The sequence below is a fragment of the Protopterus annectens genome, chromosome 1.part0 (genome assembly GCF_019279795.1).
Source record: "Protopterus annectens isolate FY-2018-M chromosome 1.part0, PAN1.0, whole genome shotgun sequence".
Classification (NCBI taxonomy): Eukaryota; Metazoa; Chordata; order Ceratodontiformes; family Protopteridae; genus Protopterus; species Protopterus annectens.
The window spans coordinates 1,409,727,424-1,409,753,028 of NC_056725.1; the positions used below are offsets into that span (position 1 = coordinate 1,409,727,424).

Below are 25,605 nucleotides of genomic sequence, written 5' to 3' on the forward strand. Positions count from 1 at the left end.
TGACTCATTACAAAAAAACAATTAAGTAAGATATATGACATACCACAAAAAACATTAATGTATAAGTGTACAGATACTCCTAAAAATACACATCTAAAAATTACACATTTAAAAACTATTTTTCAACAAGTTCTTGAGCAAATAGGTATTTGACAGGTGGGAAGTTTTTTCCCCCATCCACTATAACTATATACCTATATGAATATACACACACCCATACACACACACACACACACACACACACACACACACACACACACATACAGATATATATATATATATAGAGAGAGAGAGAGAGAGTTGCACTTAGTGAGGATAATGAATAATGCAAAAAGACCAGAACAGTCCTCTGGAATATGATCAGTGTGTTGGCAGATCCCCTTAAAGAGATCTTTAACAGATCATTCACCATTGCAGAAGAGCCTGAGGACTGCAGGAGGACAGCAAGTGCGTGTGTGTGTGTGTATGTGTGTGTGTGGGTGTATGTGTGCCTGTACAGTGACTACACAGAAACACAGAGCAGAAGCTGCAACTTCTGCCTAGAAACCCCCCCCCCAACCTTCAGTCTACCTTTCTATTAGCATTATGTGCTCTGATCACACCTCTGGTAACCTGCTTATCTGTGAAGAAAGATTTGAGCCCCCTTCAACTTCCTCCTCTCCAGATGGATCTTCTAATTGTATATGTGCACTTCCTCCTCCATCCAGCTGCTAGGGAGTGAGGTGTCCCACTCAGAAGTAGAACAGCAGCCACTGAGCACTACATTTAGTTGCACAGTTCCTACTAGTCACAATCCATGTAGACATGTGATGCTAGAGGAACCTGCAATTCAAAGGAGAATTGTGGACCCTTCTTGGCACAGGTAGGAATAGGACTGTCCTATAGGGGAAGAGAAATCATGGCCTTTTAATGTTTGCTAGTGGTTTTGTGGCCTTTTAATGTTTGCTAGTGGTTTTGTTGCATCTGTCATTGGTCAAGATCAGATGAAAACTATTCACAGGTAGGTATGGTCTCACAAAACAATTCTTATTTATTTATTTATTTTTGGGGTGGTGGGGTGGGCTTTTTAACATTACTTATAAAAACTAGAATGTTTAAATTTAAATGAGTAGCCCCTGGCTACTTAAGAGCCATTTTTTGCCTTTGCCTTGAATACGTCAGTATGTTTTTGACAGTGCTGAGATGGTTTATTACTGTTCCATTATCCCTCCACAGACTGTGGCATAAAATCTCAAGTACGTTTTTCTCCATCTCATAAAAATTTGTCTTCTTGACAGAAGAACTTAACTGTCTGAATCAAATCTTAGAAGCAAATAAAACTAATGTCAGTTCATCTTTAAAAAATATTGTGTATGAATATTATTAGTCATCTTTCAGATTTACATTCCCTGTTTCATAATGTGCATTTGAATTATTAGTCTCTGTTCATAATTTCATTAAAAGATTAAAAAAAAAACAGAGACACTGGAAGGTCAGTTTGCCTTGCTCTTTTAAAGGTGAAATTATGGTTGCCCTTCACCCACCCCCAGCCACTGAATAACGCAACTTACTTGCTGCTGTCACCAAAGTGAAGGAATCCACCTGAAAGATACATAAGTTAATGGAAGCTACAGAAGCAGCTGCAAAGTTACACACCCTACTTCAATAATAGTTGGACTATATGTACTATATATTGTTGACATGGCTTATCACTGGCCGACTGTTATTGCCAAGTTTCTCAAGGAGTGTCTGATTAATTCTATCCTTAAAATATTTAGTAACCTCACCTCACCCCCATACTTATGACATTTTATAAAGCATGGTATCAAAAACTTTAACTTCTGCCAAGGTTAGGTCTTCCTTTGATGCTGTTTTTCACTCATCCCTACTAGTGCTGTATGCCCTAGATGTCACTTCCATATCTCTCAACCTTCCATCTGAAAAATGTGGAATATTACCTCTTATAATGTGGAACAAATGGGCAAAATGTGGAACACTTATTTACAACTTCACCTAGGAAACTCACAACATAGTTAAAATGTCTTAACTTATAAAAGTTTCATTTACTGAATTGATATGATTTCAATATTACTTGCTATAGATATTTGGGTCTATATTATATCATCGAATGCTTAAAAAAGCGAACGCTGATTGATCGACCTAATTTAAGCAAAAGTTTACAATCTCGAACTGTCAGATCAGCGATTTTTTTCCCAGGGAAAAAAATCGCTGATCCAAAACACATACACACAACACAAGCACACCAAACAAACAGAAATCCACACACATACACCTAAAATCTGATACTTAACCCTACACTAAACTATGCACACACCACTAACTACCCACTTACCTTAACCCAAACCCTAACTCTAAGGTCCATCACTATCGCACACTCACCTCATCCGCTCCCTTTCCCTAACTCACTTAAATCCACCCTAACCCTCATGTCCACTCAAACGCACACACACCTAACCTGAGCCCTAACCCTAACTCACCTAAATCACCCTAACACTCACATCCACACAATCACACACTTACCTGAATCCGACTGGTAACTTTCCACCATAACACTGAAAATACCGAAGCAACAGAAACGGACAACCAAATTCTTTCCCTAGGAAAAAATTTGAGTTTCTGCTTCGATATTTTGCAGTTTCACAAAAATAAGTTTGATCAATCAGAGTTCGCTTTTTTAAGCGTTCGAGGATATAATATAGACCCAGATATTTGTTACTTTTTTCTAGTTATTCTCATAAAATGTATTGCTATATGTCTTAGCTGCTAACAAGTGAAATGCAAGTGTACTGATTTTAGTGCATTCTTCTGATTGAGTTATGCAGTTAGATATTACCTGAACAAGGCTGGCATTATATATGGCTTGAAGGCCATTAATGTTTGATTGCTTACTACAGCAAAGATGTCTAGACTGGAAAAGATATTTCTCCAGACAAATGGCATGTGATGGGTGAAATGAGTACATGGGGGCATGTCTTCAGGAAACACAATGATTTAAGTGATATTAAGACTTTAATGATTAAAATTGTAGTGGAAGAAATGCATTTTACTATAGATATATGCCATTCAGCTGGGTGGAAATTGACTGAGTTATGTGAAAGCTTTGTCATTCCTATTATTTGTACAACCAAGGAAATCACAAGAGACTTGAAATCAGAAAGACAACCAAGCACAGATGAACTTTGATTAATAATTGAGTGAATAAAAATTTATGAAACACAGAAAAGAAGCCAGGGTAACATATTCTTTTATTTCAAGTTAAAGGAACAAAAGGGCAGTGGTAGCTCCAGGCTCCTGTTTTTGCCAAGGCACAATAGAGGCATAGCAGCTAGCTGGTGGGACATGTAAGACATATGAAAAAAAAAACAAAAAAACACTGAAGCACCATACTAATAAAGTACAGAATACATGATGTAGGTTAACTCATCCTGAGTCCACTGATAAAAATGAAGGACTATTTCTCTACAAAAACAGTGAATGCCATGATCATCAAGTCCTGGAAATGTTCACAACACATATAAACTATTCTGACTGACTAAAAAAACTCCAGCTATACTCTGTCGCATATCGTCTACTTATGGGCGATCTCTGCTTAACATACAAGGCCATGTCAAACCCAGAGCTGTTGGACATGCTACACTTAAAAAAATTCCAATCCATCAGAGCCACATGCTCCAGGGACCTAAACCTTGTCATCACAATGAGCAAAACATGCTGGAGGGTTAGGTTCCTGACCCAGAGACTCCCCGTACTCTGGAATAGACTGCCCATACATGTCAAGCAGAGCGGCACCTTGGTCCTCTTCAAAAGGAACCTTGACGACTGGATGGGAGATAGGAAATTTACCCCGAGATCACATCAGTCGCCCTGCTTGACAGGGGTCCAGGGAAGTAAATATTGTGGGAAGAAATAGCCAGGGAATTGTTATAGCTAGGCTTGTATAGGCCCTAGGGCCAATAGCCTTGTACCATCCTATGAACCTATGAACCTATTTGTTATGCTTACGGACAATGGTTTGGGTGAAATGTCGGTATGCGACAGTATAAGAAGTCAATTCTAAAATATTCTGGTCCTCCATGAAAAAAAAAAAAAAAAAAAAAAATTCTCCAACCTGGCCAATCCTGTACTCCATCCCGAAAAATCACTAATGACAAAGGCAGTGTAGCACTGCAATTCAAATCATATTTCACTAATTCTGTTTTATCTCTAATTAAAAATACAGAACAAACCCACCTCAGTACCACAGATCCTACAGGTAATAATACTAACACTTTTTCTTTTCAAACTGTCCAAACTTCCACAATAACAAAACTAAACAGCAAACTTAAACCAATTACCTTAGCAGCTGATAAATTGCCTGCTGAATACCTAAAAAAAGCAACAAATGCCCTTTGCTACCATATCTCTATACTTACAAATGACTGTGTTGCAGAAAATCACATAGTAGCCATATGGAAAATGTCACATATCATTCCCCTGCACAAGCCTGTAAACTCAACTGAAATCTGAAATTACAGACCTATAGAAATTTTATCTCCGTTATCCAAACTATTAGAAAAATTCAACCATACCCAACTCATTAACTACCTCACTAACAATAACTGCTCTCCTGAGTTTTACCAAAGTTATCAATCAATATAAAAATGAAGGAAAGCTAGTCTCTTCCCTCTTTACAGACCTGTCAATAGCTTTTGATACCATCTGTGACATCCTTCCTTTGGGTCATTGATCAAGGAGCCTCAGTCCTCATCACTGACACCAGTAGAGAATGTTCACTGTGAAAACATTGACACACACAGTATTTTCAGATGCAGCTCTCTGCACCAACAACAATTTCCCTTAAGAGCACTCAGGGAATGCACACTCCAGTCCTGGGGCTTGGCTTTCTCACCAGTCCCCAAATAAGACTCCCCACTGACTACTTTAAAGCCGAGTCCTTAGCCGGGTGTTCCAAGGCAAATCTTCTACCACCTCCTCTGTGAAATCAGCGTCCTGTTCAGAGTAGCTGTCACACACACTCTGTTTAAGATTTGATTTTCACACACACACACACACACACACACACACACACACACACACACACACACACACACACACACACACACACACACACACACACACCTGGGAAAGGCTGGCACAACTTACCCACTCTGTCTCCTCAACCCAGACTATAAGGTAGATTTACTGCCAACAGAACACCCAAGGCCAGCTACTTTAGGCTCTTACCAGGATACCCAATTACACTTAGTAAAATTAATACTTATATTAAATGGTGGTGTTTAACTAAGCAGCAAGACTTTCTGGAAATTGGAGCCACAGTGCCACTAAATAAATGCAAGTACTCTCAAAGGTTAAATATTTTCTAAAACACCAGCCACAATGAAAGGTTTAGATATATTTAATAATAAATAAAAACATGAAAATACTGAATATCCATTTACAATAAACACAAGAGTTTCATCGCAGGGGGAAAAAAAACAACACCAATGGAAAGACTCAGACAGATACAGAAAAGAAAACACAACATCTAGGTAATCTCACTATATTTTTCTAACTGACTGAAGAATTACTGTTCCATAGTTTCTCACTACAGCAAGGCAAGATAAAGTGGATGAGTGTCTTTTTAGGTCCCAAAACAGAGTGCACACCTCACATCTCTCACTAGTATTAAATACAATTTCAGTGTGGGCTACAGAATGACATCATGTCTGGTCACCTGACTCTGTGGTTCCAACACTACCCCCTCATTAAAAATTGAGCCAGGATCTGGCACTGATGTGTCACAATACACACATACAACTTTAGCTAAGGTTTATTACAGCATCCAGAAACTGTAAAACAATTCCAACACTTCCACCTTTCCTGCAGAGACAAGCCATTCTCTGGCTACATTCAGACCTGTGAGAGAAAATCTTTATGGCCTAAACCAAGTCATTTAATTTCAGGCTATTTTGCTTAATGTTAGCTGGGCTGAGCTTAACCCCTTCTCTTTCAGTATCTTCTGTTAAATATATACACTTCATCAGTTACAACAATACAGTGTGACATACATGTATATTTCTTTTCTGTCCAGCAGGACCCACTGTTGATACATTTTTTAACACCAGCAACTTTATAAATACTTTTTTAGTACAAGCATCTGTACAAATCAGTTTGATATTCAAATGACATATAATTCTTTAGAAAACTGCAGCTAGCTATGCTGGCATATGTTACACATGCACTGCCCTACTCTCTCTGGCACAGCTGACACTACCTCACATCTTCACACTGTCTCTCGTCAAAAACTCCTCACCAAACTATCCTCAGACTTAGTCACTCATTTCTATCATGGTGTCTCAGCAACTTAAATGGTCGGCAATAAGCAGTAAAATGGCAGAAGGACTTTCCCCCTCTCTTGCCAATCACTCTGGGAGTCCCACAGAGATCAGTTCTGGGACCACTCCTCTTTAATATATTTACAAAATAAACTACACAAAGCAACTCAGTTGTGCAATATGTAGATGATTCCACATTCATATGCCCTGTGCAAACCTTGCAAAACTACAAGAAAAAATGAAACTCCCTTTCATGGCAATTGAAGCCTGGCTAAACAACTATAATTTACTTTATTTATTTATTGCAGCTGTTGACTGGGAAAGTCCACTTGGCCAAGCAAGAGCCCATTTTCAGTGGAGGACTGGGGAGAAAAGCTCCAACATTAATAACACAGTACAAACATTTAAGAAAAATTGCTTACAGTGATAGCAATAATTGTTACTACAGAGGATGTAACATATATCATTGATTCATTTCATTGCAGTAGGAATATACTGAGTCTTGTACAAGCTAGAGGGGCATATATCTTCAAGAAGTAATATAGGACTATGATAGAGAAAGAAAAATAGTGGTGATGGAGAGTTAGATGTATGTGTGGAAGGAGTGCAGGTACAAATCTAGATAGTTGTGAGTGGAGGTTTGAAGGTGTAAAGTGAATGAGAGTGGGTACTGGGCTGAAGCCATAAATAATAGATCATGAAATCAGAATGGTGTGGTGAGAATAGAAGAAGTGTAAGTAGAACACAGATAGAGATTTAGGTTTAGTAAGAGGGGGTCAGTATAAGTGGTTAGTTATCAGGGGTACAGGAGCATATCTAGTTTGAGGAGAGATGCAATTTGATGGATTTTTTTTAAATGTCTTCTACTTAATGCTAATAAAACTAAATTAATGCTTTTTACAACCCAAGAATATGCGGGACTAACATCTTCCTTTCACATCTACTCATCCAACAGTGCCACAATAGAAACAGTATCCCAAACAAAACTGCTAGGTGTACTAATTCACCTATCTCAGGTTATCAAAAAAAAAACCAAAAAAAAAAACCACACACACATGAAACTAGTATCCCTCTGTAGGATTAAGTCATGTCATGCAGACTACACTAGACAATCAGTAGTCAGAGTTTATTTACTTTGAACACTATCATATACTTAACCAATTTTTACTAACTTAAATAAATATTAAAAATTAAAACTAGACCCAATTTATAACAAAACAGCCAAATTTGCTACAAATACCCCACACAGAACACACCACTGTATTACACTAAGAGAATTACACTGGCACGAATTATTTAACTTTTTCCGAGCTAATCACTGCCCATGAACTTATCTGCATGCCGCAAAAATATTCAGCAATTGAAAATATGCTCCAATTCCACTCTAGCAACTCAGATCTAAAATCTCTCTCTTGCTTGTTACCAAGTCCCATAATACTGCTGGTGACTCCCTCTACTCTAATTACATCTCCAAAGTCTGGAATACAATCCCTCACCCAATCAAATTAACACAGAAACTATCTATCTTCAAAACACAACTCAAACTTTATCACCAGAATAATACATGGCAGAGGTATTGTTCTATAGCCAGCTAAATCCCATCTATTTCCTACCTACTAATCTAAAAGTAAGTTTATTATCTTAAAGTCTCTCATCTAAAAGTTTATGTTTTATATCCATAACTTCTCTCCCTCCCTCCCCTTTTACACCCTGCCCCTTTAAATCCCCCACTATACACTGTTTTCACCTTTTCATATTTACCCCACTATCTCTTCCATTAGACACCTCTCACTTAACATCTACATAACATTCATCACATAAAACCCTCTACTTTAACACTACCCTGCAACTTCAAATCCTAGACACACCATCTTAACTACATCACACACACCATGTGTCCTATCTTTTTTTCTTTGTTTCCCTCATCCCTCTCTTTTCCTCCATACTTCATCTGTCCTTAGCATTTCCTCCCTTCACCCTCTTGACAACCTTTAGCTGGAATGCTAAAGATTAATGTCTACCTGTAATATTTCCTTTGTTCATAACTGTTCCTCGTATACCAAACCCATAAGCTTGTCTATAACCTTCATTTTGTATTTACATTCTGCCACTATAAACTATTTGTAATATACCTTATAATTATGTATCGGACTGAACTGTGTATGCATTTGCTAAAACTTGATTTATTTGTTAAAAAAATAATGTAATATCTCATGTAAACATTATGTGGAACTTTTATCCTTGGGTCTCCACTGAAAATAGGATCTTATGCAGTCAGACTTTCCCAGTCAACAAAAAAAAATCAAATAAATAAATACATATTTTATTCATTAAAGTGCAAATTCTTAGTCTTCTGCTAAGACTTGTTCATAGACAGCTATAATAACATTCAGAAAAATAATAACTGCTTCATTTAAAATCTCACACATCCAAAAAAAAAAATCTTAGAAAGGATTATTGGGACCAAGCATTCACTGTTGAGTGCTACTAATACTTCTCAGCTGTCCCTGTTTTTTGCAGAATGTACCTGATTTTGCTTGAAATGTTTCTCCTGTCCCACATAACATTTTTGATTTTCTGGTAAATCACTCATGATTACAGTGGATATTTCCTATTTAAAAAAAAATACATATCAATGCAAACTTGTTCTATTAGCTTTAAAAGTGAATCACATTGATATTTAAAAATTTTTCCAGTTTTACCCCCATCCCACAGTTATTTTTATCTTTGTTCAGAATTCTTGACCAAATAAATTGAGAGGTATGGTGCTACACCAAAACATTTAGATCTACATTATTTCTATTGGTATTATTTCAGCAAACCAAAAACAGAGTAATAGGCAGTTCATAATGCTGCATTTGTTTAGTACAGTTTATATCTTTCAGTGCTGTTTTCTTTGGAGGGGACTGGAAAACTGTGTTTATCTGCAGTCTCAGTAGTACAAGAGAGCACACACTCTCCTTTAGTGAAGAATGCTGTGGGTTCTCTTAATGCAATACTGACACTGCAAGGCAGCGTAAAGGGAATGTTGCACTCCTGGGTGTGCTGCTCTTCAGATGATATGTTAAACCAAAGCCCCGTCTGCCTAAGATAGTGGTAGCTCAGGTGGATATAAAGAGGCACTTATCAAAAAGAGTAGACGTTCCCCAGTGCCCTGGCCACATTTGTCTAAGTCAGGATGAATACCACCTTGGAACTCCTCTCAAAAGAGCCATTGGCCTTGAGGGACTAATCCGGTCAACAAAAAGTTTGTGTAAATAAACTAATTAATTAATTGTGTTTGCCACTATTTCTCAGTTATTATATCAATATATTTGTACTCTGACTATTTTAATGCCTCAATAAGTGGCAGATATCTCAATGAATCTGCCCCTATAAAGTGACCTTGGAGGTTTTTTTTATCCCAGAATCCACTTAAAGTCCCCTTCATATGAATCAGTCTAGACATAAGGGAATCATTTTTTATCATCCAAGTAAATAGAATGAAAGTAGTGTGAGTCATAGGCATCTTGGTGCAGCTTCTGAAACTTATTTGCATTTTCACTTTTCTTAAATTACTAGATTTGGGTTTTCAGAGCAGCTCTTAATTCTTTGGCAGTAGTTGTAAATGCTCACCAAAATAAAGTAGATGAACTGCATGTAGGCTTCCACTTTTTATACCAAGTGCTGACAGAGCCTCTCCCACATTCTTCATGAAGTATCAAAACTATAAATGCAATCCAGGAGGTTAACTGATCACTCTTGATTCTAATGCAAAGAAATATTAACAGACATTTAATTTGGGTTAATGATATTTTTCTCTTTCTAGAGAGGCACAAATGTCTTTGTGCATAATATTTTTCCACCTCTTTTGTATTGGTAGCCACACCTTTGACTTTTTATACTGTAGCATACCCACCATTCGCTTTGTTTGGTCACTCAGACTTCACTCTTGTGACCAAACCATGCCACTGTAGGTAAATCCAGCATTACCCACACCCAGTCATGGGTTATTGCTATAATATCCAATCTAGTATAGGTTGACTGTTTGCTTTTTTATCTATTCTGGTTGTGGACTGTAAGTGTAGTGCATTTAAGTATGTTTTTGAGCTGTATGTGTACCGATCTATGTTGACGTTACCCATTATAGTAGTTTCTTGGTGAATGTTTAGAGATATCCAGTGTAGGATATTCCCTGCTATTGTTATACTGTTGCCTGGAGGAATGTAGATTCCAATTATAGTGATGCATTTTTTTGTTACTTATTCTGAGTTTTTTGTGAATTTTTTCTGTGTTGCTAAATTTTGGGATGTTAAGGTCAAGAAAGTCTACTTCAGTATTATTATTCTATATGATTGCTATTCTACCTCCATGCTTGTTTATTCTGCCAAACCTTAGCATACTGTAGCCTGGGATATGATTTCATTGTCTTTTACTTCTGGTTTTAGCCAAGTTTCAGTTATGACAACTACATCAGGGGAATATTACAAGAGACATTCACATATTTTCTTTGAGATATTTCTGAGATTCATGATTAGTAGGAAGAGGTGTGTTACTTTAGAGGGGATGTTTGTGAGGAGGTGGTGTTTTGCTATAGGGTGGTTCTGAGTATTTTGTTGATTATTATCAAGTCCAGGGTTTGGATGTACGTATGTCACCACTTAGTTTGAGGTGTAGTAGGTAATATTTAGAAGGCAGCTTACTCTTGAACTTCATTTTCTGGGTGGTTTGTTGTACTCTTTTTTTACACAGAATTGATCTGCACAGGTAGTTGAGCAGAGTTCTGCAGATATGCAGATCAATATGGGCTTTGTGTTTTTGGTGAGGGATGAGGATTTGTAGGAAAATATGAGTTGCTGGTTAAATGTTTATGGTAGGATGTCAGTTTTGCAGTTAGAATGAGCAGTGGGAGGAGTAGTAGAGAGGATGAGAACATTTTGAAATGGGTGAGGCAAGGGAAGGAGTTTAACAGCTGCGTTAAAAAAGAAAGAACATGGCCTGATGGGTAGCTGTAGTTGTATATTGTGTATTTTGTGACATATGAAGAGGGATTAGCTTGTATGCAAAGAACAGGTGAGTTAGAAATTAAGCAGAGAGATAACGAAGGTATGACTCATTTAAAACTACATATTCTTAAATTCTTAAGTTGAGACATTTTCATTTTCAGTTTATATTTTGACATTACCATAATATCCATAGCACCAACAATCAAAATAATTAAATAAACTGCAGCAATAGTTTACTTTTCATCTTGGAAAATATGTAACACTATACTACCTCTCATAAGAGACTTGTGAACATTGCCCGGATCTGTAAGATTATGACACTCACTGTTTTTTGTAGGGATACGGTCTATCATTTTTAAGAGTGGAATATGGGTGAGTTAATGAGCAAAATGTGAAACATTTACTGACAACTAGGGATGGAGTTCTCAGCATAGTTAAAATGTTATTTTATGGTTGTTTTACCACATACCTATTTCTTAAACCATTAAAGACTCTCAGGAGAAACAACTCAAGTTTCAAAAATCCAAACGCCCAATGGGCAAGACAAGTAAACCACCCCCACAAAAACAACCAATCCAGTCAGTATCAAGCAATCAAGCAATACAGGTAAGAGCAAGCTTGCAACCATATGAACACTATACCACACCACAACACCAAGAAGCAAAATAATTAAAGAAAATACCGCCATAGTCAACCTTCCATCTTCAAAATGCAGAATTTTACACAGAATGTGGAACAAATGGGTAAAACATGTGACACATTTACTAATAACTAGAAAGGATTTTCACACCATAGATACACTCTGGGCTTTATACTTAAAAATGGTCATTGATACCCCTAGTATCTCTCTGCTTGCTAGAAGGGTTACTTGTTTACAAAGGAATATTTTTCCATTTGCACTATTTATGTGACAAAAAATTATACATCAGTTGTAATATATGTATATATATATATATATATATATATATATATATATATATATATATATATATATATATACGTGTGTATATTTATGGGTCTACCTGACATTGCTGAGAAACCAGAATGCTGACAACCATATGGCCGACACCATATGATCAACATTCGGAATGCTGACAATGCAGAACTGGCATCTCACTATAGTGCGGAATGGAAAAATGTCCATTCTTGCACTGTAGTGCAATCTTGGAGTTGGTGTATTAAAGTTACGGGGGGGGGGGTTGCAGGGGGACCTTTTCCATGGTCTTCTTACAATGCCGAGATTTCGGATGTCGGTCATATGGTGTCGGCCATATGCTTGTCGGCATTCTGAAATTTCGGCATTGTGAAATAGATCCATATATATATATATATATATATATATATATATATATATATATATATATATATATATATTTATATGGGTTCTATGTTTATTAACTGAAACACCACTTACCCGATTCCGTTTTCACCGAGACAACTTCAACGAAACCTTAAAATTCCGAACCCACAGAGCACCGAGGTTCTTCCACTGGGAAATGAACCACTTGGCCACCAGGGTAAAATAATAAAATGTGCAAAAATTAAACCCACCCAAATGGGGGGGCTTCACCCCCATACCCCCCAACTAAATATACCAACTCTGAGATCACACTACCTGTGGAAAAATGGCAAAGTTCACCCTGGTGGCCAAGTGGTTTGTTTCCTGGTGAAAGAACTTCTGTACTTCATGACTTCATTTTTTCAAGGTTTGTTGAAGTCGTCTCGGCGAAATGGAATTTGGGTAAGTGGTCTTTCGGTTAATGAAAGTAGACCGATACATATATATATATATATATATATATATATATATATATATATATATATATATATATATATTTATTTATTTTTTCTTTAACCACACATTTGGCTCTTCAAATATCAAGTTGAAAAAATCCCCCACAACACAAACATACACCAAAAGCGTATTATTTTCATATTTTCTCTCTTACCATCTCTAGTTACACATTCTCAGTGGCCAACAACTTTACCCTTTCTCCACATTTTATTTACTGTCACTTCATTCTACCCACTGGTAAACCTGGTGTACTGTCAGGACGGAACGGTACACAACTAGTTGAGACACAAAGAACATTGTTTATAACCAGTGCAAAAGTAAACTCAAAATCTTTATTTTAGTTTTTGGTTACACAGTTTGTCTATTTATATGTATACAAGATTAATCTAAACTTGAACAGCTGTTTTTTCAAAATGTAATTTGTTAAGTTATGTGTGTCTCTTGTTTTAACAGGCATACTCAGTGCTGCACAATTTATTTGATGACGGGTGTACTGTGCATGTAGCTTTTGAAGACACAACTTTACTAGGGCTAAACTTCAGTGGCAGTGTGTGCGATAACAGAAACATTGTCACAACTCTAATATTTCCCACTTGCCTGTAAACACAGGATAAGAGTTCATAGGTTCATAGGTTCATAGGTTGATACTAGGCTATCTGCCCTAGGGCATTTATAAGCCTAGCCAGAGTGTGTTGGGCTTTCGCCACCCTTTATATTAGTTGACTGTGCCTCTGTATAGTAGGGCACAGAAGATAGCCCTTTTGAGGTTAGTTTACTGTGCCTCTGTCTAGTAGGGACACAGAAGACCTATGATCTTCCATCCACTCGTCAAGATTTCTCTTGAAGAGGGTCATTGAGGGACTCTGCCTAACATGGATTGGGATTTTGTTCCAGAGTGAGGGGAGCCTCTGGGATATGAATCTGTCCCTCCAGCATGTCCTATTTATTTCTGTGCTGAGGTTTAAGTCCCTGGAGCATGTAGCTCTAAGGGATTTGGATTTCCTGAGGTGGAGCATGTCCATTAATTCTGGGTTGGACATGGCTTTATACGTTAGGCACAGATCGCCTCTGAGTAGGCGGTAAGCAACTGAGTAGAGCTGGAGTTTCTTTAGCCTAACTGCGTAGGGCATCTGTTTGAGTCCCTTGATCCCCTTGGTGAGGTACCTTTGGGGTCTTTCCAGTTACTGCAGGTGTCAGGTAAGGTACATCCCAAATGGGGCATTGTATTAAATTATGGGCCTGATGAGTGATGAGTAGAGGGGCACAGTGACCTCTCTTGATCTAGATGTGAACCCTTTCGTGATAAGGTGGGCTATATAGAAAGTCTTTCTAACCACTTTGGTAACGTGATTGTCAAAGGAGAGATTGCTATCTACTTGGGTCCCCAAATCCTTAATTACTTCTTCCATACTTAATGGATTACCACCTATGTGGTAATTTGTGGGCACTTTGTTTTTCCCAAAGGGGATGACTATGCACTTTTTGGCATTTAGCTTTAGGCCATGGCTCTGGCACCAGTTATCTGTCTCTGTGAGAACCTTTTGGAGGATGCTTGTGTCAGTCGGTGAGTCGATTATAGCACCCAGTTTGCAGTCATCTGCGAACTTGGTCAGCCATAGCCCTCCCATGTTAGCCTGTACCTCAGAGAAATATATACCGAACAAGAGAGGTCCCAGAACTGAGCCTTGTGGGATGCCACTTGTAACTGGTTTAGAGTCTGACATGGCACCTGCAATTCTGACCATATGGATTCTATCCCTTAGCCAGTTTGCAACCCATCTTGTGACATAGGGGTTGATATTTAAGCTGGTGAGCTTATTTATTATGCCCGAGTGGGGTATTGTGTCAAAGGCTTTTGCGAGGTCCAGGTAGGCTGTGTGGACTACCTTCCCTTCATCTATGGCCTTGGTGACTGTTTCAAAGAAGTTGACCAGGTTCAAGAGGCAAGATCTGCCCTTAACAAAGCTGAATTGGGTAGGATCCAGTGTTTGGAGGTTTCCAATGTCTCTGTTAATGAGATTCATGATGATGTGCTCCATAGCTTTGCAGACCAGGCTAGTCAGGCTTATAGGGCAATAGTTTCCGGGGTCCATTGTGGCACCACCTTTGTGGAGTGGGACCACGGTTGCTTGTATGCCATTCCTTGGGTACATATCCTGTAGTAAGGCTGAGATTGAACAGTGACTTTATGTGAGGGTTCAGTTCTTCTTGGAGTTCATGTAAGACGCAGCCCGGGACACCGTCCGGTCCCATTTATGCTGTGTTTTTTGCTTTGGAGAGGGCAGCTCTCACCTGTGCATCTGTGATGTCAGGGAGGCTATACTCTGTTGGGATAGACAGTTGCTCTTTTGGGGGGAAGGGGGGGAGAGGTTTGCACTGAACCTGTCTGCCAGGATGTTGGCAATGTCTCAGTGTATTTTTTGTCATTTTGAACTAACTCAGAGCATATCTGGGAGTTGCCACCCAGATTCCTGACATAACTAAAGAAGGCCTTATGATTATCTTTAGCATCTTGTGCAATTTTTCTTTCAAAGCTGGCCTTAGATGATTTTATGAGGGATCGTAGTTTCTTGCTAGTACTGATCAGAGATGCCTTCCCTTTTTGGGATTTTGCTCTATCATGTAGTAGCTTCCTCCTTCTGTTGTATAACTTATTTATGGCTGGGGTCCACCAGACAGGTCTCCTGCCATTGGAGGAATGAGTCTTGGTTTTATTTGGGATAGCACGATCCATGCATTCTTGTAGGTGTCCATAGAAAGCATTTGTAAAGGATTCTGCGGTTTGGGCCATATTTTCCACTGGCCTGGAGGCTTTGAAGGATTCCACCTTGGTTTTGAGAAGTGTGAAGTTTGCTTTCGAGAAGTTCTTCACCGTGGTTTCCTTGGCTGGGGGTGGGGACAGGATATGGATGTCCAGTGAGATTAATTTATGGTCAGATCTTACCAATGAGGGGTATACCTCTGGTATGGAACATAGAGTCCCCATGTTAGTGATGATCAGGTCCAACATGTTTTCCCCACTTGTGGGAGTGGTGACCAGTTGTTCCATAGCATTTGAGTTTATAAATTCTAGGAACCGTTGGGCGAGGGTGTTGGAGCTTGAGTAGTGCTCCCAGTCTATGTTTGGGTAGTTGAAGTCACCCAATATAATGGTGTTTGGAGAGACCTTCATATTCTCCAGTGTTCTCAGGAAAGCTGAGTGGGGATCTTGAGTTTGGGAGGGTGGTCTGTAGCAGGCTACAAACTGAAAGGCAGTTTTGCCCACTGTTAGTTGCACATGGATGGTCACCGATGCTTCATGCAGTGCCAATAACCTAGATGTGTGGGTATCTTTGATAAATATAGATACTCCCCCTCCTTTCGTGGTTCGGTCCGAGTTTTGGGGCCGAAAAGCATGGTATGAGGTATAACCTGGTAGTGCTAGGGTGCTCTCGGGAGCCTTGAACCAGGTTTCTGTTACTGCACAGATATCGATATTCTCCATACTGAGGAGAGCCTTGAGTGCATGCATCTTGAGGTTTAGACTTCTGGCGTTGAGCAGCATTACCATTAGTTTCTTTTTCTTTGTGTTGTCTATGGAGGTGGGTTACTTCTCTCTGGAGCATCACAGATTCCAGATCTATACAAGGAAATAAATGCATTGATGGTTTTACTTGTACAGATACTTATCTTATGAATGAAGCACCAACACAATGACAGTAGCTCTGTGTTATACTTAACAGAATTAGTAGGACCTGCGAAAGGGCATAACACATTCAGTGCATACACATGCACATACATACTCTCACACACATGCACACAGACACTAACACATGCAGTCACACACACACACACACACACACACACACACACACACACACACACACACACACACACACACACACACACACACACACACACAGACACATTCTTACTTTAGTAGAGAATAAGGAAGCATGGCACTGTCTCACTGCTATTATGGGGTGTATTAGATAAAAAGATGGCAGCTAATTTGTGGGGGGGCACGTGGACTCCTTCATGTAGGAAATCATTTAAGCAAAGAAAAGTCCTAAGGGGGATTACCAGTAGATATGTTCTGTTTCGCCTTTCCCAAGCCCCATACAGACAACTTATAGCAAAGTAGAATGGCTGTGTTAGGACCAGGCTTGAGGATGTAGACCTGCTACATGTTGGAGGACAGAGCACAGAGGGGTGGGGTGAGACAGATGATGCCACGGATAAGGAAATTGACCAGTGCAGTACCACAACAATCTAACCTGTTCCTGCACTCTTCGATACATTTGATTCAGACATATGTGAATGAGAACAGAACAGGATAAACCTCTTTGCTAATGATGGAAAGACAGGTACAGTAGTGGAAGACTGGACGATGAAAATAAGGAAGGAAGGAACTGGAATAGTTGAACAAGTAAGCATAAAGGTGACACTCAAGGTTCAATGTAGAAAATGTAAAATACTTTACTTGGGTTCCAGCAACCCTGATGTGATGTATCAACTGGGAGAGTACAGTGGATAGCAAAAGAGAATGAAAATGATTTAGGATGTTAACCACACCCAAAACTGGACCACTAGAAGCAGAATGAAAGGCCAGTGAGAGCAGCAAACAGAATGTTTTGGTCTGTCTACAGGGGAAGAGACTCCAAAAACAAAGATGTAATGGTCTGCTGTGCTGTACCTTTACCTCTATATGCAGTCCTGGAGACCACATAAGCAAAGGGACATAATGCTATTGGAAAGAGGCCAAAGAACAGTGAGGAGAAGGGCACATGGGGGGTAAGGAGAAAGAATATTACCAGGGATTAGAGAAACTACAGCTTTTCTCAATATAGATTAGGAGAAACAGAGGGAACATGATATGAGTACACAGGATCGTACAAGGGAGTCCTGGAGCAGTCATCCTGAACACAAAGGGTACAGGGGGAGGAGGGAAATGTGGCATGCATTAGGGACTAAACTACAACGTGAATCTCTAAAGTACTTCTTTACATATAGGATTATGGATCCCTAGAATGGACTACTATAATGGATGGTACAGATGGCATCCACAGAGATGTTGAAGAGTTCATATCACAGGAATAGAAATAGTAAAGGGTGAACAGAAATGAAGGAAATGTCACAGGCTAAAGTAACTTAAAGAGCAGACTTGAAATGTTTATTTCCCCCTTCTCCCATCAAAGTAATGCAATTGCTACTTGTACCACCAGTTATCCTTATAGGCCCTTACCAATATAGCTATTGTCTCCCTTCTCCACATGTCAGAGACAGCCACAATGAGGTATTGCATGCCTGCATGAACTCTGAATGCATATCCAGACATAAGTCATGGGTATTTCAGATATAAATTCTACCATTGTACCAAAAGCTGACCCAAGATATGTCTTCTTAGCCTTGGTATTGTGGTTTTCAGTCATCACAATTTATAACTGATATAATGGGACAACAGCTTCCTTTACCATACTCCTGAGAGAGCTGTTCTTATGCTTTATTGCTTCACTTTAAAAATATGTATTTTTACTACATTGCAGTCACTTTTAGACAGTTCTCAGATTGTATGAGTGTTTTTCCTGATTGTGTTTTTTCTTATCTCTTTAATTTTCATGAGCACACTTTCTTTGCAATTCAGTTTATGACACAGTTCTTACATTTTTAAAGCAAGTCATTATTTTAAAAATATATACTTGTTTTTTTTATGCAGTGAGACTATATTCATTACTTATTGTTAAACTCAGTTCAGTTTTTATTACAGTTTTTTTCATCACAAATGATTCAGAAGGAAAGTACAGTAGAAAGTCGATTATCTGAACATCGATTATCCAAAACCTTAATTATCTGAATGCAGCCTTCCAAAGTTTTCATGTAGAAAATATGTAAAAATTATATGTATTCACTTGTGTGTTTTTTGAGCTTGTACTACAATAATATACTATACCATTTTGTACTTACAGTATATTTGATTTATTTTTCTTGTTTAATGTTAATCAAAAACATTTTTAGAAGTTTTTTATCTGGTTCAGTTATATGTTTGATTATCCAAACGGTTTGATTATCTCAACTACCCTAAGTCCCAATTAGTTCAGATAATTGACTCTTTACTGTACTTTAGGAAAACTGTGGAAACTTAACCCAGGTCTGGTACCTATGTCTATATTAGACAGAGGCAGGCTGTAAATGCTTGACCACCCATGCCCAAGCCTACATGTACCCTTTAAAATAACCCCAGGGTATCAACACTTGTCAGATACATTTGGGAACCATAGCTAGACTTAAAAAGTCACCCCTCATGGGTCGTTAGCCTAGCAATCACCTTTGAACCTATAAACCTAATTGTGCACTAAATTAAATAAACATTAATATATAGCTGAAATAAATTATTGAAACACTAATTTAAATAATAATATAAAAGTATTAAGAGTATGTTGTTATCACATGTTCACAGGAAACTTTCTAAACATTGACAATGATATCTTTGTATTTAAGGTTCGGGTCTCAGCAGGTATCTAACACAGCTGCCATGAAAAATTCCTATTAGAAGTAAAAATCTTTCCCTGTTCCATACCAAAGCTCTTCTGTGTATCATTATAGAGCTTATGCTTTAAGCATAAGAGCATTCACTTTTCCTGCTATATCACTGTCTAAATTATCCAGAGGAACTGTATGTTTCAATAAAAAGCAGACAGTTGTTGGGCTATCTGAACACAGAAATAACAGGAACGTCCACATCAGCTAGGGTATTCTAATATCCTTATAATGCCCTGGTATAGGGATAATTTAGGTAAAGCCTGAAATAATTTCTTCCCAGGGAAATCAGCAATCATTTGTTTAGGAAAAAACTCTGTGCTCAGCATATATGTAATTATAAAACTGCATACGATATACACAAGTTTGTATATAACAATATAGCATAACTTGGGGTGGTGTGGTTTACATGGCATTTCATATGCACTTATCAAAAGTGAATCTTTACACAAAGACCATCACGCTTGCATTCCAGGTTTAAATTGTCCAGCACTCAGAAAATAATGACTTTTTTTTGTGGGCGGCCACGGTGGTGCAGTGGTTAGCATTGCTGCCTCACAGCAAGAGGTTCTCCAGTTCGATCCTTGGCTGGGGTGCCTTCTGTGTGGAGTCTGCATGTTCTCCCTGTGGTCACGTGGGTTTCCTCCAGGTGCTCCAGTTTCCTCCCACATCCCTAAAGACATGCTGTAGGTGGATTGGGCACTCTAAATTGGCCCTAGGTGTGAGTGCATTTGTGTGTGTGTGCCTTCTGTCAAAGGTTGGTAGCCGGGCTGGCAACTCGACACTGTAAAACTCCACTGCCAATCATGAGCGGACAGGTGATCCGCTGTGGTGACCCCTAACCGGGAAAAGCCGAAAGAAGAAGAAGAAGACATGCTTTTTTTGTGTGTGTACTGATCAACTAGATATTGTGTTAAAAAACTGTGATGTAAGCCTGAGTGGTTGTGTTTAAAGATTCAGCAAGGATAAGCACATTTAAAACCACAAGTTAAATAGAGAGCCCCATATTATATTACCTCTAATTACTAGGTAGAAGTTTCTCACAACAATAACTGAACAAAATATGCAGAAATTTAAACAATACTAGGAAAAAAAGGTTGTGGTTGCATACATCCTACAGTAATTCTTAAAATACAAATTCTCTTTTAGCCATCATTTTAATCACCTTAAGATGTTCATGTGTGTGTGTGTGTGTGTGTGTGTGTGTGTGTGTGTGTGTGTGTGTGTATATATATTATATATATATATACACACACACACACACACACACACACACACATATATATATATATATATATATATATATATATATATATATATTTTTTTTTAACATTGCTGACCACTGCCTGAGTCCTGGTGAATGGTATAAGGCTGAGCAGTGGACTGATGGAGGAATAGAAGGCCGATACCAGTGCAAGAAGATCTGAAACATTTTTGTCTTCACAAGGTATGAACCATAACAATGAATTACAAGGAGCTTCCTTGTTGGAGAAAGAGCTTCTTAATTATTTTACTTACGAAAACCACAAAATATTTGGTTGAAATAAGTTGTTTAAATTGCTTTGTAATATAAGTTCATAGTTTACTCATGTGGGCCATTTTAAGATTAGCACTTTCCCTTTTTCTGCTCAAATTAACCTATCTCATTTGGTTAGAAATTAGCCTTACCTATCCCATGGCCAATAATTATATATATTACCTCCAATGAGAATGACTGGGATCATACCACAGATAATTTGAGGGGACCCATGCAAGGGATAAAGCATTTAGGAGCTGCCTTTGTACATTAGTAGTACAGAGGATACTACCAATGTTATGTGTCTATATTATTTCAGTGAATGCTTAAAATAGCGAACGCTGTTTAATCGACCCAATAAAATTGAAAACCCTAAATCTTGAACACACGGAACAGCGATTTCTTTTCCCAGGGAAAAAAGTCGCTAATCCATTAACAAAAAAAATCCAAACACAAAATAAAGTGGGAGGCTTCACCCACACCCCCCACACCCCCCCTACTTAAATATATCAACTACGGGATCACACTACAGTGGAGGAAATGGCAAAGTCCTGAATATGGCCCAGTGATTTTTTTTCCCTGGGGAAAAAAAATGCTGTTCTGTGTGTTCAGAATTTAGAGATTTCAACTTTATTGGGTCGCTTAAACACCGTTCACTATTTTAAGTGTTCGCTGAAATAATATAAACCCAATGTTATATATACTGTATTATAATATATTATATATAACATTATCTATGTATTATATTGTAATGTTATTAGTATGTTATATAACTAACATGTAAAAATTAATATTATCCAAAGAGGTGGAACATCATTGTCTGCAACATGTATACTTACCAATATTCATGGCACACTTACTTATTCTGAGCATTTCCAAAGGTCCCGAATGGATCCCCTCCCATCCCTCCATCCCCTGTAAAGATATACAGGTAGCCATCATATCCAAAGAGCAGCTGCCCTCCATTGTGATTGGACGCTGGCTCTGGAATCTCTAAAATGATCCTGGAAACACAAAACACATGAATCAGTGTCGTAAAAATGATTAATTCTTTCATGCATTAACAGAAGTATCACAATTTTAAACAACAGTAAACTTTCCTATACAGTCATTGCTGTCCAACCAAATTTTCTAGTCTTGTTTAGCAGTATTCATTAACACTTTTCTTATCTAATTAATTGTTTATATCAACTCCCAGGAAAATCGCCATATAGAATGACAACCCTTTTAGTGAAGAGGTTTTCTCACAGTTCTCCCATGAGTATGACTTTATTCAGCCGTCTATCATAACATCTTAACTTTGCACAACTTTTGTCTAAGAGAATGCTGATTGTTTCTGCCTTTAAACATCTCTGCAATATTTTCCTTTTATAACATTCCTCCTGTGTGTGCACATTAGACTTTTTAAGTTATTTCAGACAGAGCATATGAATCACAGCACATTCCAGTCTCTTACCCTTTACAACTTGTAATCTATGCACTACAATAAATATAAATCCATAACTTTTATACAATCAATATTATCTCTCTTAGACACTAACACATCTGCCCCCTTACTCTACCCTGTCCAATCAAAATCACCTACAGCTTTTCAGTCTTAGTCCTGTTACTAGAATGGAGGTGCCTTGCTCCTTAAACTAAAAACTACTTCTGTAGCTTTAGACCAACTACCATCAGACTATCTAAAAATGGCTGCATAAGTCATAGCTTTCCCTGTGTCCATATTAATCAACAGGTCCATAGCACAGAGATATAACCTGTCACTGTAGAAAAAATCATACATCATACCACGGCACAAAGGAAGTACATCTACAGAGTTTAATAATTACAGACTGATAGTGATTCTGTCTCCCCTCTCCAAAATATTATAGAAATGTATCCATACGCAGCAGATGCAATACCTAACTTCAAATAACCTGCTATCAGAAACACAACATGGCTTTAGGCCCCAGCATAGCACCACTACTGCTCTACTACATTTTACCAATATAATAAACCAACATAGAAATGATGGCGTGCTTGTGTCCGCCATGTTCTTACATTTGTCAAAGGCATTTGATATGGTCTCACACCAGCAACTGCTTGTTTGACTCTCTTCAATAGGACTTTCACAATACTCCTTGTTGTGGTTCCTTAGTTACATGTCTGGAAGGCAACAAGCTGTTAAATGGCAATAGACCTACTTATCCTTTAAACCAGTTACTACAGGTGTCCCTCAGGGCTCTATCCTGTGTATTCTACTATTTAATTTATTTAGTAATGACCTTCACATCTACTCTCACCATGCTAGTTTAGTTCAGTATGCAGATGATTCAATTAATATGTGCAGCCTCAACAACAAACAAATTCCAAGGCATTACCCCCAAAAATCTTTCTCCTCTGTAGAAACCTGGCTCAAAGAATCAGACCTCCTATTCATCCTCAAGAAAACTAAGATAATGCTTTTCACATCAAAAGTTGCCAAAATCAAAAGCAATCTTTTGCCATAAAGTCAGCATATAATACTGTTACTGAAACTGCAACTCACAATAAACTCCTAGGATGTATAATCGACAACAGTCTCAAATATGACCACCATATACTGCACACCATTAAATGTACACAGCAGAGACTAGGCTCCCTTTATAAGATCAATAGATTCCTTAAAGATACTGCAAGAAAAACTCTAGCCACCACCTTCTTTACACTGCTCCTGTCCTAACAAACATAAACAATACTCAAAGAAAAAAACTTGCCTCATGCTACAAAAAAAAAATAGCTACATTTGCCACCAGTCTCCCTCACAGGAACCACCATTGTCTTAGCTTAAAGCAATTAAAATGGCTTGAAATACACAACTGTCTAACTTATTCACAACTGACTACAGCACACAAATTCATTCATCATCCAGAAAAATGCCCTGCACTACAAAACCTATTACTACCCTACTGTCCAGCAAGGCACCTCCATTCTAGTAACAAATTCTTATTACTTACAAATAAGTCAAATAATGTTGCAGGAGACCTGCTCTACTACCAATGCATTGCTAACCTCTGGAATAGTATCCCCATGCAAATAAAACTCTCCGACAAGCTCAGTAGTTTTAAACCACTGCTTAAACTACACTTTAACCAAAATCCTGGTGCTGTACATGCTCATCACAGGGTTAAAACATTTTCACTGTACAGTACTACCCAAATACTCTTCTTAAACATAATATTCTCAACCTTTTACTGAGATGACAAAACATTTTGCATACATAACGGCTGCCTGTACAATCCACTAAGTTGCACGTGTGCTTTCTATGTAGCAACTTCTGTCTCTGTAAAATCTTAGAATGTATATGTATAAATATATTAACTACTGTTTTTGTATAAATGCAAATAGAAATGTAACTACTATTTGTATATAAATGTAAATAGAAATGTATCAAATAAAAGCCAATAGCTGAGGCAAGAGTGAAGTTAAAAGAACTGCCAACAAAAAAAAAAAAAAAACACTCTCCAAATGACACAAAGGAGCTGGTACGAGTAAACTTAGCTTAGTTTATTTTAATATCCACTTTCATAACACTTCATCAGAATAATACAAAGTTAAAAAATGCTACGTATGTACTCTATGTACTCAAAATTCAACCAATAGCAGAGCTTCAATTAAACAATTAAAACCATCTTAACCTACTTAACTGTTTTATTGCCACGCAGTTTCCTTTCTTTCAAAAAACATTTGATGTTAATATGTTCATTTAAACCAGGGAGAGAATCTGCTTCAAGCTTTATTTGCCATTCAACCTCTTTTTTCTCTACCTGGTTCTTGTAATCCCCACCTCTCTTATCAAATTTAACATGATCTAAAACAGAAAATTAAAACTTTTCATAATTTTTACAAGTAAGAGAATGTTTAAACAAAGCATTATTGTTATCATGACTCTTGGGAGCATAGAGGTGCTATTTTATTCTATCTCTGAGACACCTTGTAGTCATGCCAACACAGAAACACTCACATCTCGAACACAATCTAGTATATATAACACCAGTTGAACCACAATGAAATCTACCTGGAATTTTTACTGTGTATTGAATGTGTGACAAATTTACATAAGGTCTCTCGTAAATGATTCTGCACAATGAACAGCCATTACATTTATAAGTCCCCCACTTTTTATTACTTAAGGGTGGAGATGTCTTGGTGTCATTTTTCTCTAAGAGACGTTTAAGACTAACTTCCTTGTTATATAAAAATAAGGGATATTCTCCAAAGGCATCAAATAAGGCTTTGTTACCACTAATAACTTTCCAGTTATTTTTTATTATATTCCTGATACTAGAAGGGTCTATTGATAATATACACCATGGAATACTTATTTTGCTTCCTCCATCTCCAACTATCTCACCGTTGCCCTTGTTAACCTTATTGTTTGAAAACTGTCCAATAAAATTGGCTTAAACAGCACATACCTTTTCTCTTGGACCTCATGTGCTGTTTTCTTTAAAAGATCTG

General features: G+C 37.9%; 1 protein-coding gene across 1 annotated transcript in view; it reads right to left on the minus strand.

Moving 5' to 3' along the window:
- Positions 1-25,605, minus strand: part of LOC122798433 (HHIP-like protein 1) — an 861,110-nt gene that overhangs the window by 428,384 nt on the left and 407,121 nt on the right. Inside the window, exon 3 of the mRNA XM_044067362.1 lies at positions 21,987-22,130. Within this exon, the coding sequence (XP_043923297.1) occupies positions 21,987-22,130 (144 nt within the window). The remainder of the gene's footprint in view (positions 1-21,986; positions 22,131-25,605) is intronic.